Source organism: Bombus vancouverensis, chromosome 14 (assembly GCF_051014615.1).
Source record: "Bombus vancouverensis nearcticus chromosome 14, iyBomVanc1_principal, whole genome shotgun sequence".
In the NCBI taxonomy this organism is placed as follows: domain Eukaryota; kingdom Metazoa; phylum Arthropoda; class Insecta; order Hymenoptera; family Apidae; genus Bombus; species Bombus vancouverensis.
In genome coordinates this window covers 10122328-10141392 of record NC_134924.1, presented here as the reverse complement: position 1 = coordinate 10141392, position 19065 = coordinate 10122328, and the positions used below count along the sequence as shown (strand labels likewise).

Genomic DNA, 19065 nt, shown 5'->3' with positions numbered 1-19065 from the left:
TAATGTACTTTCATTGAAATGATTGTATTTACTTAATTCCCTTTTGAATTGAATTCTATAGAGAAATGCATGGACTAGCCACGTTTTAATGAAAATAGATTAAAATATCGAATATTAAGATTAAAACAAGAAAATGGAAAATAAAATCACACATTAATTACAAATTGTCACAACGATTCATAAGTAAAAATAATTGATTGCATTAATTTGCAGGAAATATTGGTATCTGCTGTTTAGTCTAATAAAAGATTCCAAACGAAGTAGATTTAGTTCAAGAACAATCGCCCGCCGGTATGAAATGGAAAATTAATTGAGAAAGAAAGATGTTTTCATCCTTTTTCTTGTGAAAAATATCCCGATAGCTCTACGAACGCGTTACGTGATCTAAAACCCGCTCTTTCCCCTATTATATAATGATGAGAGGAGAACAAAAAAGGAAGTTGAAGGGCTAGATAACAGAAAGTACCAGCAAAAAGTGTAATTCGATGCTTATTAGTTCGTGCAAATGGAATTAAATTACGCTCGATCATGGGAGCATTACTTTTATTTCCTGATCAGCCGTCAAACTTCCTCTGAACGATGAGAGCTCTAATCACGTTTGGTCTGAGGGTGCCTATCTCCGCACTTTTCCTGTTGTCAGTAATTCGAGGCTCGTCTAAACGTCACAAAACATTTCAATGACAAGAAAAGCTATAGACAATCTCCTATTTCTGCTTTTTCTATCGAATCGATCTCGTGTTCCTTTTTTCTCGATTTTTCTTTCCTTTTTAATTAGAACATCGAACGATATGAAATGAAAATCGAGATATTTATATGCCTACAAGTATTCAACAATGACAAAATTGTTCTGTCTTTCCAATTTAGATAATAGTCTTTACGTTTTTAGGATTTACTTACTGTTTAGTGTTTATATTCGTGTATTTTATTATTTAAGACAAAAGTTCAAAGAATTCTGACATTAATCATGTTAAATGGTGTCATCCCACTTGATTATATTGTGTTATTGACTACAAAATATTAACAAAAAGAAATTGGAAAAAAGAATAATTGTGCGCCTCAGTCAGTATTCGATTGCCATTAGAATAATTTATCAGAGTGTTTAAATTGTTGTTAATTAATATTGACATCTTTACTTAACGATAGTACATGTACATACAGCGAGCAGAATTTTACGAAGATACAAAAGAAAGAAATAACAAGGATTCTTGCACGCGAGAAAAACACGAGAGACAACAGGCAAGCTTCCTTTTGCCCTCGATTAATTAGTTGATTTTCTTTATGCAATGGGAGTTTCTTACCAGACCCGCGCTCCAAGAAAATTCTTTGCTAAATACTTGAAAGGCAAGAGACTTCAAAGAAGTATTTCATTCGCGACAATTGCAATATTACATCCAGCCGGTTGAAATATTACGTAAAAAGCAGGCAGGACGTAATTTTTTTCTCTTCACTGAACCTAGGAAAATTTTCAGCTCGATGAGCACGAATTAAACTTCACGCTGAACTCGCGGGACAAGAATCTCGAAGTGCAATTATACTTAATTTTCATACGTAATAAACTGTACGGCGTGGGAAAAAAAGAGAAGGAAAATGTTTATTTTAATAACAAACAATTTCTACTTTCTTTTTGCTTGTAACAATTTATAATAATAAGAGACATCCACAGTGAAACAGGAATTTTTGTTGTGAATTATAAAAACTTTATTTTGACAAGGAATAAAAATGTGTTAAGTAACAACCACTAAAATATGAAATCTCTCCAGTAATTCTATTCTTCGTATTACTAACATTACTTTTTTTCAAACGAAACATTTCTCCTAATGGAACATTCAAACGACATTCTACTTTTATTTAAAAATTCAAACAAAATCTTTCGAATTTTCAACATTATCAATACCTAAAAATTCGACATAAATTTGCACAATAAATTTGCCTCGCTGTCAAAATATCTTGATAATCTTTTATCGAATTTTTTGGGAACACGCGATACAGATTAATAATTTTATTGCCGATTACAACAGTTGCGAACCGTATCGACAGGCTCAATACCAATTTTATCGATTCCGAATACGAATCATCGAGGATCTTATTTTTTTGCCATTCGAGAAGCAACGCGTTGGTTACCGGCAAAGTTTAAAAGGATTCGTAGGGAGGGAAAACACAATTCTTTACGATTCCGTACGTACAGAGTTAGGTACTTAAGTCCCTCATCTCTGCGAAATATCCGAGGTTAAAAGGATTTCAATAAAAACAGGAAACAGGCCAAGGACTTTTTCGCTGATCGGATAAAGTCGTCCACATCGTTTACTCGAATCCCGGCATATGCTTTCTTGAAAACGAGTTTCCAAGTAACCGACCAGGAAATTTTATGGACGCAGGCCAAATGGAATGCCCGCATGGGCCAATGTTTTTTGCCGAGCTATTCTTGCCATCGTGTGCAACTTGTTAGGATTGATAAAAAAAAAAAAAGATCGTTGAATTCTGGAATCGTGGCTCCTTTGGTAGTTTGGAACTGATGAATGAGTTGTTTGAAGTGGAAGTCGATGATCGATAAGCTCAACTTCGTTACGATCTTCGAGTCTACGAATCGAATTCCTCGTATTCAAAGAAACAGATTGCATGAATTGAAAGTAGTATAAAGTAAGATAACTCACACGATCCAACCGTCAAACTTTAAGATATTCCACGCAAAGGTAGTAACATATTTGAAGAAAATTCTTCAATTCAAAATCGATAAGAGGGAATTCTCTGTTGAATTTTCATGCCAAAAGCAAGCGTACAGTAGATTGCAAGATAATTGATCTTGAATCTTAGGCCACGGAAGAAACTCGAAAAAGGAACGATCAGCGAGACGATACCTTTGAACAAAGCAACAACAACAAAGAGGGGGGAAAAATTCTGGGAACCATGGACGAAACGAAAGTAATTCTAAGGGCTGTTCATCAGCTCGTATTGAACTGAGTGTTGAGCGACCCTATCGAATAAAATACGTACATAAAACGAAGGCGACATAGTGGAAAGGTCGAGGAAAAGAAAAATACGGTCTACTCGAAGTGGATCCAGCGCACGTAGCACAGACGGAATCAAGCACAAAAGAGGATTGTGCCGATTTCGACGAGAGTACAAAGATAAACTTTCGTACGTTCCAGTTATAAAGGATTCTTATTAAATATCTGATAATTGAAATTACTACAAAAATCATCAATACTTCTTTGTCCTGACGTTTCATTTAGTATTACTAATTTACTTAGCATTTAGAATTTATATCATGAGCCTGAAAACTTCATACGGCGTCGTATCTAATAAAATGTTTGTCTTTAAAAAACATTCTCTTTCTCGACTTTTTCGAGGCAATCCTATTTTAAAACAATTGACAAGGAAACCATAAAATGTATAAAACAATTAGTTCAATGAACTTGCTACAACTAAAATGCTATACGAATCAATCAGGGTTATCTTAATAGCAAAATTAGTCTGCGTAATATCAACAGCAAAGTTCCCTTAAGAACAAACAACTCGTATCCAAAGAAATTCACAACGAGGTTTCGATCAAACATACATGATTAAATATCCTAAATACGAGAAGCAACATTTCCATGACGTATCAATAAGTTTTCGACAAAGTATTCAACGAATCGCTAGTAATACTGCAAAGCCGAATTGAACGTCACAGAGAGAGAGAGAGAGAGAGAGAGAGAGAGAGAGAGAGAGAGAGAGAGAAAGGGCATGAGATGCTGAGGAAAAAGGAAAACTTACCGAGGGGAAACGTGGACGAAGATACGTGGCGAATCTCGAATGAGAAGGAAGAAGAACCGTTGAGAAAGTAGAAGAAACAGAGGGAAGATTTGTAGATCCGTCTACGCAAAAGGTAATACAAGTCTAACTCCTTCCTACCAACCAACAAGTCTGACCAAGACTAGCAACCGTTGCTGCTACTATTGATTCCCCTTTATTTCTTTTTCCGTTCTCGAGAAGAATAGAATCTTCAATTCTCGCGATCCTGCGATCCTCCAAAGTCTCTCTCTTTTCACGCCATTGCCCACGTTCCACGCCTTTCGACTGTTCGCAACTTTGACTCACGATCAGCGAAGAATAATCATTTCGAAATGTTTCTTTGATTCGAACGATGCAAGACAACGTATTGAATTCGACCTTTCGAATTTTATTCTGCGATATAGCGAAGAGTTAAAAATTAAGAAACGCAGAAGTTTGGAAAATCGAGATTGAATAATTCAAGGATTCAGAGATTCGCAATTTCGAAAATGCAAAGATCAAGATATTCAGAAATATGAAAATCCAACGATTCGAAGATTCTAAAATTGCAACGTTAAAAAATTTAAAAATATAAAATAACTACTCCATCGTGTGCATGTGTAAACGATAAGAGGCAACATCGATTCACCAAGTTGCCGAACCTTTTTACCGCAGTTCAAATCAGCATTCAACTAGCACCAATCGCAAGCAGCGTGGCTGGGAACAAAAGGCGAGCTTTCCTCTTGAAATCCGGCCTAGAGAGCAAGCTGCACTCCAGTCGTGGCCCACTCGTGCGTTGCCTCGAATCGCATATCAGAAACAATCCTCTCGTCGAGTGTACAAAGCACCAAAACAGCTATTCCATAATATTATGTAATGCACAAGCCTTAGGAAGCCTCATTCTCTACCAGAATAGCGTCTATTCGTTGAGAGGCTTTGGCGGACGTACACGAAAAGCTTCGGTTTTTAGACAGAAGCGTTTTGTTCAAAGACTCATTGAGGATTCACTATCGATGAAAGAGGAAAAGAAGCAAAGTTTTACTTCCTTTTGAGAATCGAAAAAAAGATATAGACAAAAAATACTGATTTTGCGCTATAGGGAAATCTGCTCCAATGACCTTGATACAGGTACGTATATCGTAGAAGTGACGATCCTAACAATGAGTAACTTTCAGAAGGTTTTAGTTATCGTTCATTGTCTATTAGGAAATTTAAAAAATGTGCCACTTATTTTGAATAATAAAAGACATATGTAGAGTTCTTATTTTATAAATAAATATTTCAATTCGCTATACTATAATTCCACTGTAATTCTACGATGTTACTGTAGAACTGATCGACATTGTTTCTTCGTAAATCCTGTGTTATTTATACCCCAAACTTAAACTATACAGTGTTATAAATCTGCATCGTGCAAACAAAATATTTTTCTACAGAAGAATTACAGATATGTCAACACATCGTTGTAAAAGATTAAAATCTAAAATTACCCCGAAACTTGTCATTTTTTTTTATTAATTTTATCACGACGAACGATTGAACTGGAAGAGATGGCACAAGTGTTGGTTAATTGACGCGGAAAAGGGGCGAATGGTGTGCATCTATACTCACAAGTGGTCCTGCCGCTTGAACGCCTTGCCGCACATCGTGCACACGTATTTCCTCTCATCGCTGTGCGTCAGCTTGTGCTTCGTGAGCGCCGATGCGTTGTTGAACACCTTCCCGCAGACCTGCAGACAGAAACCGTGCTACGTGTCAGCGCGTCTTTGTGCTGATGCTCCATCCCTGACAATCGGCTTAATTGGCTATTTACGCTTTCAAGGTTACACGATTTTTCGCCCTTACGTACTAAATATATGCTTACGAAAGTATTTGAACATATTTTATCGATATATTACGAGTATTAAACAAAATATATTGAAATTTCATTCGTGCTACGCGTTAATTTTTTGCAATTGCAAATTTCTTCTAAATTTTACCAATTTAATCATTGCAGTCGCGTCATCACGGGGCTAATAAAATTACAAAAATTTAGATATTTTGGCACCACATGTATGTGAAATCCTATTTAATTAATATCAATTAATGTATAATGTATTATAAATCAGATATAATATGAATTATATGGAACGTATTATATATATATATACCAAGTCGGAGTAGTAAAATCTTAAATTTCCGTTGAAATTTTTTTCGCACGTATTTACGTGAAAAATCAAACTGACTTTTAATAAAATGACTTTTCACGAGCCATTCGACCATCGTTGACAAACAGGGAAAATGTAATTTCAGTAAACCTATATTTGGCCATTAGCATTACGCGGAACACGTTTTCAGAACCGTCTAACATTTGACACATGTTACTGCCAAACGTGCGAATGTGCTTGACGTAGACAGCGCTGCTATATGCCCGCGTACACACATTTCCTAGCATCCATTAATGACTGCGTTCTAAAAATACACCCGGTTTCCTGTGTTTTTTACGCTACAAAACAAATATACACAGTCGCGCTTCTATTTCCCCCCGTTTTCCACCGGACAACCTTTGCTTGAAACATTACAAAAATATTTGAACGTAAAACGTATAAAACAGACCTTAGCGACAACAATTTAAACGAAAATATTTGTGCATATTCAAAGCTCATTTCGATAATTTAGAATTTCTACAATATTAATCGATGGATTGATTAATTATTAAACTGCAAACATGTTACTATAAATTTATCTTTTCACGAACGAGTTACGAATGAGTAAATAGAAATTTGTTTCGTCAATTGAACGCTATACTAATTTTACTCTCTTGAACGTTATGTCTTTTAAATATTTCACAAACGTATAATCATCCGTGGTGTAATAATCAAAAAATTATTAAAAAATCAATCAAGTGATGAAAACGTTATCAAACCATAAGACAACATTAATTTTTGGCCATTTATAAACCTTTATAATGGATCCTCATTCAATAATCCAAAACATAATTCTGGCCATAGCTGGAAAGCATAATTTAATCCAAGTTATATATTCTACAAATAGATTTGCGATCTTTTATAAATAATTTTACAATCTCCGCCACACTTCACCTAAAATTTCGCATTGATTTCTTCGTACAAGTTCCATATCTACTTTAATCTCGACAATTAAAGTTCTGGTATCATTTTCCTATCTATTCGTTTCTCGCGAAAAAAATTGTATCTTATTTTTTTAACGCCTCATTCAACTCTTCGTTTCAACCTTTGAATTACACGAAACTATCTCGATTTAGCTAACGAATTCTATCGAAACGAGAGAAAATTTCGGTCTAACGAGTATCACGAACGGCGATCGACGTCGAATCAAGTGTAACGACTTCCAATCGAGACTGCCGCGCTTTTAATACACGGTAATCGCAGCGCGTATCGCGCGAATGTTCGCAATTCCGCGCGGGCCGTCGCGCGTTTCGAACGGTTCATTACGGACACGTGAAACGGAACGAGGTTGGACACGATTTTCAATTACCACGCGTAGCCGTCGTAAAACCAGGCCGGACGCGCTTTACGACGGACATTAGAACGTCGATAAAGATACCATTGCGCGGCGTTTCCACGTTCGCGTTTAGCATGCGTCAGGGTGGTCTGACTCTGCCTGTACGTTATTGCGATCTCCTTTTCATTCAAACGAATCACGATCCATTTCAGTAGCTCGAATTTCTTTGGTTACGTCGTCTATGGTTTAATGTACAGTGGGGCCTCTCATAGCTAAACTAATAGGGTGGCAAAAATATTCGGAAAACAGAACAATCTTTTCTCTGATACGAAATTTCACTTGTTCAAGTAGCGATCGAGGGAATTGTCAGTTAACTTTTTACCGCCAAACTACATAAATCTTTGACGCGAGAAGATGGCTATATCTTCGTTATTTTCATTTGCTATTCATTTATTTTCGTTTATGCTGTTAGAGAGAGAAAAAATCATCTGTTATTAGTAGACAGTCTGTTCGCATAAGAGAATACTCGGAGAGTAAAACGTTCAGATATTAATAGACACATGGTGTAAATTTCAAATATCACAGTTCTTCGAATATAACGAAAAGAAAAGAAAAAGAAACAGAGAAATCGACAAATTTGATTATTATTAGTGACATTATTAGTGAATAAATCATAGCGTACATGTCACATAGTAAGTAGTTCGGAAGAGTTCAATACATAAATAGATTTTTTTCATTACAATTCATTCATACATAGTAGAATAGACGAAGCATCAAAATCAATAAGAATTTTCTACAAACATCTTTAATTCATAACAAAGTTACAAAATAGAAGTCTGGAGAGAGAGAGAGAGAGAGAGAGAGAGAGTAGTTAAATCATTTATTATCTTATGTATATTTTTAAACAGAGAAGTTCTTCGAAGTCGAATTCATGCTGTGTAAAGGAAGATAAGGCGAAACTCCGTTCTGCACAATTCTCAATTAACGTGAGACGTCGGCACAACATTTCACGTGTTAACAGCAGAAAGACCGAAGACACGGTCGAGGGTGTTAGACATGGTATGCCTGTTAAGTATGTAGAATTGGGTTTATTTCTCGGGCAGGGGAGTGTACTATTACAACAACTATTTCAGGAAGCCAAAGGCCGAAGGCTTGCGCGCATAGGCGCCGTTTCATTTGAAAGACCCACAAGCCGCGCAAGAATACCGGGTATTGGCGTCGAATTTACCGTCAAACATTGTGCCAAATTCCCTGACTTGAATTCGTCCAGGAACGAATGGCTTTTCTGATAGAATTTCAATGAAACTCTCCCGCTACTTTTCACCTTTACTTTCTATTCAATGTTGCGTTCGACAAGGTTTCCTCGAGATATATTGGAAATTGTGAGCTAGTGTTAAATTGCTATTTAGAAATAGTAAAATAGGTCGCATTTTGTTGAGTGATATTTCAGTAAGCTAATATTAAGCTTATTGTTATGAATAAACTACGGATGCTTATGCAATTGTGTAAAATTGAAAAATGGAGGAATCTACAAAATGCAAATATATATAGAATATCGAAAGTACAGCGTTCAAGATATTTAATAGTAAGCGAAACAAATTATTTCCAAGAGTCTGTATTTATGTAAAAAAACATGTAATGCAAAGTGTATACAATATGAGTTTACATAAACATCCATGGTTTAGTTTATGAATTTATTAAGATTAATAGAAATATCGTGGTATTGCATTTATACCGATAATTTTGGGTCAAATAAATTACGACACGTCTTATTTTTGTTATTTATCGTATCACGTTGATGTTGTTAATATCCAGTTTTTCTTCATTAATAGAAGTTACACGGCTTCTACATTCAAAAGTGACGTAGTGAAAGAGATACTGAAAAAGCCTCTCTTATAAGAAACAGAAAGCAAATATGTACAAAATAAAAACGCAGAAATGTTTATGAATATAAGTATAAATGAATCTGCAGGAATATTTATGTCAGCTTATCCGGGAGAATATGTGAAACACGAGCTCACAGAGAGATTTGTATTAAGAAAAACTAGCACACATAATTATATCGTAATTATACTATCAAAAGAGCAACTGTGCTATTTGCATTTTGTACAACATTTCATCGCTACGATAACGACGCTCAAAACATCGAGTTAGAAGTCAGATTTATTTATTATACTCACAATTATCCTCAACATTTTGATACTTAAGCTACTAAGCCTTTTAACTTTCAACAATGGATGGAAAATACATCAAGTTTTATGGAAAAAACTAAATGTATACTAAATATGTATCTATATGATAACCAACGTTTTTCAGATTAGTATTTTGATGTAAATATTTTTCAAGAGAATTCCACAGCCAAATTTAATGAAAAGACAATTTGATAATACGTGACTGTCATATGGAAAAACGTTTTTCCTGAAGAAGTAAAAGATGTCTCCCTATCGGTCTTCACAATTCACTGTACATATATTAGCCTGTGTTTCTAGCAGCTTTTATTTCTATTCCAAGCCAAAAGTCTAAACATCCCTCGTACGAATTTATGTCGCATAAAACTTCATCAAACTTCTATTTACCGCATTTCAATAGCAACTAATATATTTCCAAATTGCCGAATAGCCATCATCCGCGCGAACTTCGAATCGTTACCTCGAATCGTAAAATCCCAGGGAACAAACTCGACTTTCGATTCCGCCCATTTACTCTTCTCGTCCCTCTGGAAATCTACACGCATCAAAAACTCGTAACGCATCGGAAATCCACCGACACGCCGGGTTCGGAATTCGCATCGTTAAGTCGAAATTAATTTCCAATGCAGCTGCGGCCAGCACGTGGCGACGGATCCACGATTCTCGGCTCCATTATCGGAAAACTTCTTTCCACTTTTCGTTTCGCCGTTATTTTCATCGGTTCGATCGAGCCTCTGGCTTCGACGACGACGACGACGAACGCGAATAAGTCGCGCACTCGACTCGTCCGTAGAAATTTCCCTCGCCTTCCAATCGAACCACCAACTTTCTTCCTTCTTCCTTCGATCCATGCCCGGAAACTTCCGTTTTCCTAATGGAACGAGAAGAAAGGATAAACTGTCGACTCAGCGATCGCTGATACTTGAGCCGTGAAATTTACTGGTTTTCTGTGGACGATCGTACGGGAAGACGGCTGCTAGAATTTCGATACTTCCAGGAAATATGTCCTATGTGGCTTATGAATTCTTCCTCTTTTTCTCTTGTCTCTTCTTTTTCTATCGTCATTCATCATCCAAGGTGATCTTTCGAAAGAAAGATACGAGGCATCCATCATCTTTACTGGGCTTTGGCGCTTTGATCGAATATCAGGTGATTTCTATTAACCATTTGAATCTTACTCGGTTTCTTTTGTTTTCAGCTTGCTGTTCCCTTCGGGTCAATGATTTTAGTATTCGATATATTTATATCTTATTATCTTTTCTTTATATTGCACTGTTCATGCACAAAGTATTTCAGAGTCTGCTAAAAATGATCTCTCAAGTTAATATTGAGAAATTTTTTACATTCCATGCGGAACACTGTGTGTAATATCTTCATATAACCACATATCACGTAGGACACGTGAAAGATCCATAAATGAAAACTCGCACGCTATCTTTTAATGAAATTCATGAAGAATCATAGTTCAAGGCTGGTTATTAAGGTCACTAATTTAAATAAACCGCCGTTACGCGCATAAAATGCAACCTCTTATCAAAAAGAGAAGTTTATTATTCGAGATAAAACAAAACTATGTTTTCTCGCGGAAGATATACAACACCCTCTCTAACCCTCTCCCTCGCATTCTTTCTCTATCTTCTGCACTTAATGCAACTACGTCAGTAGAATCCAGGTTAATCGAAAGACAAGTTAACCATACAATTCGTTGTATCGGGCTTTTAATCTTAATTAAACTACTGCTTGTCAGATCTTTTCTATCGTAATTAAAAAAAAGCTAAATTCTGTCAGATATCGTATTCTTCTTCTTTTCTTAGCGGGACCTTTTTTACTCGATCTGCATACGTACAGGAAATTACTATAACATTCGTGACCTACTTATTGCGAGGAAATTCCCTTGCAAATATTTCTCTCTATTTTCCAATTGGTAAGCTTGAAACTTTTGCTTGTACCAAGGCGACGAGAGAAATCAGTTCCTGTTACAATTGCCTAAACTGGTATAGTTGATACAGTTGAGAAAACATTGAATAGTGTTATATACAACCACGAAATCTTGTTTATAATTTATTGTATATATCCTTACATTAACTTCAAACCAGATAATAATTCTTAAATAGTTCCCTAACCATTTCTGAAGATAACTTCTGAAGATCGACGAATCCTACGGAAAGGGAGGAGACCGAGAAAATCATACTGCCGGTTCCTAAGCAGAAAATCTAATTTACGTAGCCGAACTCGTAAGGTGCTGCGGATAGACGGACTTGAATACATGGGAGTTTCAATTTACGAAGCAAAAGGAACGCTAGGCCCGAAGAGAGGACCATCTAGAGAGGCTGACGAAGAGACGGATACGAGATGAAAAAGAACGGAGACGTTTGAACGGGCCTCGACACCGGCTGGTCGTTCCACCCCTTAACCATCATCTTCGTGCCAAAACCCGTATCTTCCAGTCCCGCTAACGGTCCTTCCTCAAGAGTTAAACAAACATCATTACTCCTGGCCTTTCTCGATCCCTCTGCCGCCACCAGCAGACACGCCACTCGGCTTTCTGCCACCCCCGCTCTGCCCGGCAACGTATCAACGTGCACGTCTGCAGCAGCAGGCTCCTCGTGTCCGCGCTGCCAAACCCGCCAATGTACACCGAGCAACGCCGCTCCTGAATACGTAATCCGCCGCTGGTAACATTGATACTTCGTTAGGGATGAAGCTTCATCCCGGCTGCTACCGGGAAAGGAAGCTGGAAGGAGAGGGTCGATGGATGGAGTTAGACGATGGCAGGAGAAACGGCGATTCGTGGTCTGAGAGGCATATCGTCGGTTGGTCGATTCTGTTAACGTTTGTTTTCGCCATTCACGCTGTTACGCCACGCTGCTAAATGAGGAGACGACCTACTTCGAGGATTTTTTGGGATTTATTATAAGCGTCGAAGAGATTAGTTAAGAAGGATTCATTTGTGCGATTTTTTTTTAGGATTCTCGATGTTTTGTTGCTAACGAGGATTAAGATGATCGTTAACGCGCGTAAAAAATACGTGGTTATAAATATAATATCAGTGTATTTGTTATAGTATCAGCATTTTAAACAAAAAATTCCATCAGCATTTTAAACAAACCAATACAAATGAAAATAAACAAACCAACACAGGATTCTCAGACAATCCTCCAGTCTATCTACCCTAACCAATCTCGTCTGTCCACATGCTCAGCCCTCTACTTCCTAAAACCAACCACAAAAAAGGGAACAAACCTGAAAAAAAAACAACAGTACAGCTTGAAACATCGACACATTCCCGCATTAGAGTTTACCTCGTTAATCCTCCCCTGGTTCGAAGGCAGCTGGTTGATTCGAGCTTAAAACGCGTCCACGGTACTATCCGGTTAACGTTTGTTCTGGCTAACCACATTCGTCTCGACGAGGTTGCCTCAAAGCAGGGCGGTCTGCGAGGACGCTAGATGGAGGGTGAAGGGTTGGGCAATGCAATTTGTTGCAGGCGGAGTCCTTTAAAGAAGTGCATCTTATTACCAGCAGCCAGCAGGCAGACGAGAAACTCGCGCCCCCGTAAATAATGAGCGAGCCAACGTCGACGAGGTGAACTCGTCGTTGGCTGCTGTGTCGTTGCTGGGACACAAAAGTGAACCACGCCACGACTTCGTAGTCCTGGGATATTATTCGCAAGTAGGAGCTTTGGAGGCACGAACGGAATACGTCGCGAGGAAAAGGAGACGACGAGCGTCGCGACGCTACTTGAAGCCCCTTCATTGTAAGCGAACGACAATCGCGCCGAGTCACTCGCTCGAGCTCCAGCCCCGTTTTGAGTTCGTTTTCAATGGGGAATTATGGAATTACCGGTGCGGGAATGCGAGCCCCTGTCGCTTCGAGGGATTTCTTGTCTTGACGAAGGGTTTATGGTATTCGTACGGAAGATAGAGGTTGGTGATTTTGTTTTAGTTGAGAGTTTTGGCAGAGTGAGGAGGAGTATTTGTTGCGAGTGTATTTGCTAACGATGATGTAGGGATAGAATGTAGGGTAGAGGAGCAGAGTAGAATCGCGTATTTGCTGCGATGGTAGGAAGATAGAATCGCTTAATTGCCGAGATATTTTTAGCGAATTCAAAATAAAAGACGGCCAACTAAAGTACAGCCTCGTAATCGAATTTCTTACTCGCACGCCTTCACTAATCCCAAGTTTGGCACGTGTCATTTGTCAATGACAGATGTCGAGCGAATGTATTTTTTCAGAGAAAAATTATAAGTCACATCGATGCGAGAAATTTTGATCATTCAGTATCGTGAAACGTCTAAGTTATTTGAAGGTTAACGTTCTTATCAAAATACTTACATTTTCCACTATAATTTATTTCACTTTATCTCAAAATTCCTATCCTCAGTTCCTTCGAATTACATTTCCTCCGCTCAAAGAACCTCTTTACCACCCAGAAGTATACCCATTGAATAAAACCTTTCCAAGTATCGTTCAACCCCCTTCCCCTGCTACCTCTCGAACTCTCCGAACCATAAACACAGCTGCGCCAACTACGAAAATACCGCGTAGTCGGACGCACATAATCATCTCCATAAATCCCGATGAACCACTTCATCGATCAGCCGAAGTGTTTCTCCACCCATCTTGCCGGGGTTGCAGGCGGATCTTTGCAAGTGTTCTCGGTGGAAGCCACGTAACGTCGAGCGGGCCGTACAACCGGGTAACCTCCTAGTCAATTAATTAACTTAACGACCTGCACGGTCCGCGCAACGGCACGCTTTAACGTCCCATAACTCGGGAAACGGATCGGCCGTGCTCTCTGAAAGAGGTGCGCGCTTATCGGGTCCGATCGTTGGCGAGTACGTTGTATGCCAACTTCGAAGAGTTTCGATTCCGTGTGCTCGAATCGCGAGAGGATAATCGGAAGACGAGGTCAACGACTCTCAAAACCCTTCTACGAAGTTATCGGATTCAGGACTCACTGTGTAAGCGTGTTGTGTGTATCGATGTGAGAGTCTGCGAGAGTGGCGAATCCACGAGAGAAAAGAGGGAAATGCTCGACGAAAACGAGACACAGAGGAGAACGAAGAGAGGTCGAACTTGGTAGAGGAGAAGGAATGCCATCAGATTTCGCTCGGTTCAATCGGTTTACCCCCATTGTGCTCGGTGTTCCTCGCTTTCAGATTACCGTGAATCGACCACCGACGCGCGTACACACACGTGTACGTATGACCGACAGGTTTGGTATCCTGCTGCTCCTTGAAAGGATCGATGCGATCGCTCGAATTATCTTGGACGTTCCTCCTGCTTGTGATCTTCGCGCATTCCGTTCGAGGATCCGTTACATTGTTCTGCGACAATGGACACGCGGCTACGTCACTATGAGAATTTATACGCTTCCCTATGTCCCAGGCACCGGCAATTGCATGGCCAGCTACGCTCACGTATACGTGCATTTGCATTGTTTCACAATTTAACTTGGCAAGTTAATTTTTCATCGTTCTTTTCTGAAAATTAAATTACCGTCCAACGCAAGGTCAAAAAAGTTTTTGCTAAGTAGAATGAGTAGCTTATATTATAAATGTACAATGGAGACAATATAAAGGTGTCAAGGCTAACATTTGTCAAGGTCTACGCTTGACGTATAATTGTCAGCCGCTTTTTGAAGGATACAACCTGCTTCTTTTATCTACTTCTTAATGCTATATTTAATAACAGTAATGCTTCTCTTGCAAAATCAGAATCGTTTCACATGAAAGATACATTTCGTTACGAAGATAAATTCTCTCAGCAACTTAGATCGAAAGAGTTCACAAAATCCATGTATTTCGGTTTGTTATCTTGTGCAAATATGAAACTCTAATCGATTAGTTCTTTTCTCAATAATTTGAATCAATTATCGTGAAAAGAAAGCAGCAGATGTGCTACTACTTAAATTTTTCTCAGAGTAAAAGTAATTTTTCTCAAACTCAACAAGATCGGACAAATTTTACCAAAAATCACGAAGGGACTTATTAAATGTATCTGCGTATTTGAAAAATACAACGTTAAGACTAGCAAACCGATAAAATCGAGGAGATCGAAGACGAAGAGGTTCGAATGGCTGTCTGAAAATGAGCCGTCAATTAAAAGTATGAAACGGTGAACGACGAGTTGCCGATAATTCACGGATCGATTCGCCAAGGTTTTCACGATCCCCGCGCAACCTGTAACTATTAATTTCCTGTAAAATTACGGCACGGTCGTCGTTTAGAAGCGAGAGAAGCACGAGCTAGGAGCCACTTCTGCTCCAGGTTCGCCTTCTCCTTCTCCTTTGTGGATCCTTCGTGCCAATATCCGAGCCATAATCGAGCGGTGGAGGATCAGCTTAATTCGTCGCTAACTCGATACATCGACGGGGCTTGTCAACAAGTCGGCCAAGTCATCATTTAATTATGTAACAAGGCGACCCGTAATTCACGGCCCTTCGGTTCTCAGCTATCCAAGTTGCTAATACAAAACGAAGATGCCACTTTGAGGCCAGAGAATGAGACTAGCTATAGAGATTCGAATTATCTTCAGCTTTGGCCGGAAAGTTGTATTTAGAATAAAAAAAAAAAAGAAGTTGAAAACGCCAAGGAAAGTTAGTATATACATTCCGTAGCTTTCAATTTTTATAATTTTTATTCCAGTTATAAGCTCAATACCAAGTTAGCACAGTATTTAACGTATAACACAATATGTTGTACAGAAATGATCGTAATTAAAGTCATACGAACTTTGCAATTTTAATGATTTCTTTGCTTTAACAGATTTAACAGAATTTCCTTTCTTATTATCCTTCTTAAGAGTATATTCATTTCATGCTTTAAAAACAATTACCGAAGAACAATGTGCTGTTATTTTCAACAAAGCATTAAAAAGGTCGCTTCTCTCAACTCAAAAACTTCCGTATAATTATTCTTCTCGCTGAAAACAATCATTTCTGCCGATTTAATAACGAATCGGAATAATCCAGCCGATCTTTCAGGTATTCAACAACATTCAACGTTTTTCCATTCTTATTTTTCTCTTAAAATTACAATGTCTCGTTCTATCGAACAGCTTGCTAAAAAGTGTCAACGTTCGGTCTCGGTATTCGCTAAAAGCAGAGCAGAAAGAGGAGGAACGAAGCGAAAGAAGAGAATAACGGCAACGTGACGTAACTTAAACGGGGTGCGCGAAGACAAAGAAAAGAAAAAACAGTCGCGCTTCCTTAAATGGTCCTTGACGTAACTACGCTGCTCGGTTACGCGAACGAAGAGATATTGCGTTCGTGTGTTGTACTCGACGAGGCGGCGTGTTCCCCCTGGCTGCTCGAGGATCGCATCGCCTGAATATTCAACAGTCTTTCCGAGTTACACACTATCCACCGTTGTTTGTGTAATGTGGCCTGCCTGTGTATGTGTGTACACGTGTGCGACGACCAGTTTGGCCGCTGTAAGCTCGCCTGCATAAACAGTCCGGCATCGATAGAAGCGTGGCTTTCGCGTCTCGGTCGTTTCATACCAATCTGGGTCACGCGTGCACGCAAAAACGCACACGTGCCGCGAGTATCTAGCAACTATACCTATATACGACTATGATCGAGCGGACTAGCTTGGAGGCAGACGAAATTTCAGAGAATTTTGGAGGATTTCGATGAGATTCATGGGTGAGACGAGATGATTCGAAAACGTTATTACGGGGAAACTTTAAGACAATCGGGTCGTAAATAAATTTTTAACCCTTCAACGCACAAAGTTTTCTTTTGGTTTGTCAATGGAAAATAACTAACTCCTGTCGAAGCAAAATTTCACTCTTGAATTAGTAGAAACAGTTTTTATTTATATCAAGGATTGTTTCGAAAGTTTTACTTAAAAAATGATTACAGAACGATTTTATACAAATATTATGGAACTGGATGTGAGATTTAATTTTGTCGTAGACTCGTCTGTTTCATTCGTTGGAAGTATCAGGATGTGTTTAAAATTTCGGCAAGCGATTAACAATTTCAAGAGTCTCGTTTAGAATATTCAAATATCGATCTGGATATCGTTACGACTTTCAACTACTTCAACATTTATCTTTGTTAGATTAAATGTATCGCAATAACGTGCAATGTTGTAGAAATCTGTATAACGCTGTGGAAATTACTATACGTGTAGAGTGAATTAAACAGAGATTGAAAGGGCACAATTTTCAAACGTTCTTGTGAGAAACTGCAGCATGCGTATTTTGCTCGATAAACAGACTTCCTCTAAGAAACGACATTTAATTAATACGAATTCGAATTCTCGCTTTGACATGGCCCTTGCAAATATCTTCAAAGAGATGAAATTAAATGTACCGACTGAGCTGGATGTGTTCGAAAATCAGTTTACGTTATTCGCGTCGTACGCAATGCGTGTGTTTAATTATTAATGTTCAGGAGATTCACCGCGATGTAAATTAACAGAGAATGTTACGGACGTAGTCGTTTCTACATTTATTCTAGAGCCGTCTGTACCTGAGCGAAACGTTTGAGCATTTAACCGGTTATATGCAAACAGACTTAACTGAATTATTATATTCCCAATTACTCTTGGTTTAAGTTAGATGGTACAAAATTGTCGAGATACCGATGCTTAATTTCTATCAAACATAGTTTACATTCTTTGAGACAAATCTCATAAATCAGAAATTTACAAATTTGATAATGTAACAAAGAGAGGATATTAATTAAAATTCTTTTATCATACAATATTATTATGTAATTTTCTTATGTTTATAGTTATTAAATTGATATATTTAAAATTATAATCAAATGAATATAACTATTACAATCACGTGATAAGTTTATGAAAATTTCACTATTAAATAGTTTGTAAGTAAATAAATAAATATAGAAAAAATAACATTAGTTTGAAATATCGGAATATACAAATCAATAGTAGGAAAGAGTCATTTTTACTTTTCATATTGATTGGGGCTAAAAGTAATAGATAGAACTGAATTGCAGATTGAGAGGTTTCGCTCCAATATTTCTCTTGACTTTGTTCACAAATTGGGAATAGAAATTAAATCGAACACGGCTAACGAAGCGGATAGTACCGAAATGGCCTTGAACTTTTGGCCTAATTCGGTTGTTACACAGATACGCTTCCGCTAAGCTGCGTTAGGTACGCAAAATACAAGAACATAAACCAGCAATTAGTCAACGATGGAATAATAATTATTCACAGTTTATCGTTCTATCATAATCGACTAAGTTACACCGATCCATTATACTAAATCATATGTATAAAAAGCTGTTCCTTTTTTTGTAAAAAGAATACAATGAATTTAAAACCTCAAACGAGAGATGAAAAATTAAGAATCAAACACCAAAAAATCGAAGTTCAAAGTGCAAAATTGCTAGTTTATTTAAAGTTCTGAATGGATTCAAAATGTTGTATTTGAAGCTAGAAATTCAAAATTAAAATGTCCGAACAATATCATATAGTTTGAAACGCCCTTTTTTTTTTAACTTTCCACAGTTAATTAAAGTTAATTGTAATCAACTATATTCTCTACTCGTTTCAAGTTTACGATCGCGAATCGCGTTGAAATCCAAACGTTTGAGTTTCGATAGCTGCGATTGCTACTCTCCGGGAAAAATCTAACAAATGTTACACGTACAGAACACGCGAGACATAAGCAAAAAGGA

General features: G+C 37.9%; 1 protein-coding gene across 7 annotated transcripts in view; it reads right to left on the bottom strand.

The window, feature by feature from the left end:
* Nucleotides 1-19065, bottom strand: part of LOC117154918 (uncharacterized) — a 506217-nt gene that overhangs the window by 139633 nt on the left and 347519 nt on the right. For all 7 annotated transcript variants that reach the window (XM_033330351.2, XM_033330377.2, XM_033330342.2 and 4 more), the window contains one exon: nucleotides 5362-5480. In XM_033330351.2, the coding sequence (XP_033186242.1) occupies nucleotides 5362-5480 (119 nt within the window). The remainder of the gene's footprint in view (nucleotides 1-5361; nucleotides 5481-19065) is intronic.